This window comes from Microtus oregoni, unplaced genomic scaffold (genome assembly GCF_018167655.1).
Source record: "Microtus oregoni isolate MIOR12 unplaced genomic scaffold, Mior012 000059F_ref0000304, whole genome shotgun sequence".
Taxonomy (NCBI): domain Eukaryota; kingdom Metazoa; phylum Chordata; class Mammalia; order Rodentia; family Cricetidae; genus Microtus; species Microtus oregoni.
The window spans coordinates 5,063,453-5,065,215 of record NW_024543835.1 but is presented as its reverse complement, the minus strand read 5'-3'; the positions used below and the strand labels follow the sequence as shown (position 1 = coordinate 5,065,215).

The 1,763-nt window shown below is 44.4% G+C and overlaps 1 protein-coding gene across 1 annotated transcript; it reads left to right on the top strand.

The window, feature by feature from the left end:
• The first annotated feature begins 509 nt into the window (after nt 1-509).
• Nucleotides 510-1,499, top strand: LOC121438977 (melanoma-associated antigen B4-like). The gene has a single exon (XM_041639479.1). It carries the CDS (start codon nt 510-512, stop codon nt 1,497-1,499), a length of 990 nt encoding a protein of 329 aa, XP_041495413.1.
• Nucleotides 1,500-1,763: the final 264 nt, after the last annotated feature.

Below are 1,763 nucleotides of genomic sequence, written 5' to 3'. Positions count from 1 at the left end.
AGGGTAAATATCTTCAGTCTAAAAAGTTTAGCATAGAGTGAGTGGTGCCAAGATTTGCTGGGAGCTTAGGCAAGGAACATGAAGGAAGGTTGAAGACCCCAGAGAGCCCAAGACAGTAAGGGCTTTGCTAATTCTCAGCACTCTGTGTACCCAGTTAGTGCAGTGTACTAAAGCTCCCTGAAGCTTTCTCCCTCAGGGCTACAAGGAACCTTAGAGCTGTCAAATGAGAGTAGCAGAGGGGAGTGGCCCAGAAGCTAAAAAAAATGAGTTAATATAATCCTAGACTGAGGGTGTTCAAACACTAGAAGGAAAGGAAGCCTTGGTGAACCTCAGCAGTGCCTGCAGGACACTAAGGAGCCCTGGAGCCCTGTGGGTATGGGGAAAGTTAAAGGAATATTGGTAAAAGGCAATGCTTTCAAAGAATAATTAAGGTGCTTCTATTATCTCATTTTCTCTGTCCAGGTATCCAAGTCACCTGCTCTGCAATATACTCACTGACCATATGCATCATGCCCAGGGGACAAAAGAGCAAGGCTCGGTCTCGTGAGAAACGCCGCCAGACCAAAACAGAATCCCAAGAGCTCGAGGATACTCAGACCACGGCACCAGAGAAAAGGGAGTCATCTTCTTCCTCTTCTAGTGCCTCTGGAGATGCTGTCCCAAGCATCCCTTCTGATGTCTTTTTCAGGTTATTTCAAGTAATGCCTCTTGCCACCAATTTCAGAATCTGCATTGCCTGCAAAATGTCTGATAAAAGTGTCAAGCACAGACAGAAGAAAAATATGAGCTCCTCTAGTGCCCAGCATTCCAATAAGAGCCAACAGAATGATCTTCTAACAAGGAAGACAGGGATGCTGATGGTGTACATGCTCAGCAAGTACAAACAGAAAGAACCCCTGTTGAGAGAAGAAATGCTGAATGTTGTCAACAAAAGATTCAAGGAGCAGTTCCCTGAGATCCTCAAGAAAGCTTCAAACCGCCTGGATTTGGTTTTTGGCCTAGAGCTGAGAGAAGTCCCTCCCAATGGTCAGACCTACATGCTTGTGAGCAAGCTAGATTTCGAGGATGATGGAAGTAGGAGCAATGATATGGGTCTTCCCAACAGGGGCATTCTGATCCCTCTCCTAAGTGTGATCTATCTAAATGGCTACTGTGCCACAGAGGAGGAGGTCTGGCATTTCCTGAATGCATTAGGAGTCTATGATGGGGTCCCACATCTCATCTTTGGAGATGTCAGGAAGCTCATCACTAAAGATCTGGTACAGGAAAAGTACCTGTTATACCGTCAGGTTCCTGATGGTGATCCTCCTTCCTATCAGTTCCTGTGGGGTCCCAAAGCCTATGCTGAAACCAGCCAGGTAAAGGTGATGGAGTTTTTGGCCAGCATCAATGAAACCAGCTCCTCTACCTACCCATTCAATTATGAAGAAGCTTTGAGGGAAGAAGATAGAGCCCGTGCTGAAGGTGCAGCCCAGAGAAGCACTACATGCAAGACCTAGAGATGCTCTAAAACCAAGTCCAGCCTTCCTACCTGCTAATGAGATCTAAGGTAGTCTCCATTACATGATTGAAAGAGCCTACTAATCTTTGCTTTTGTGATGCTCGAATTAGTTATTGATAAAGCTGTTTAGTGTTTTTTTATCACTTGAAGTCAGAAGTTAAATAGAAAGATACCATAGATTATGCTTTCATAATGTTTATCAAGTTGAGGGTTGAAAGTTTGATTTGATGAGAAATGTGATTTGAAATTTCTTAGGTAACTT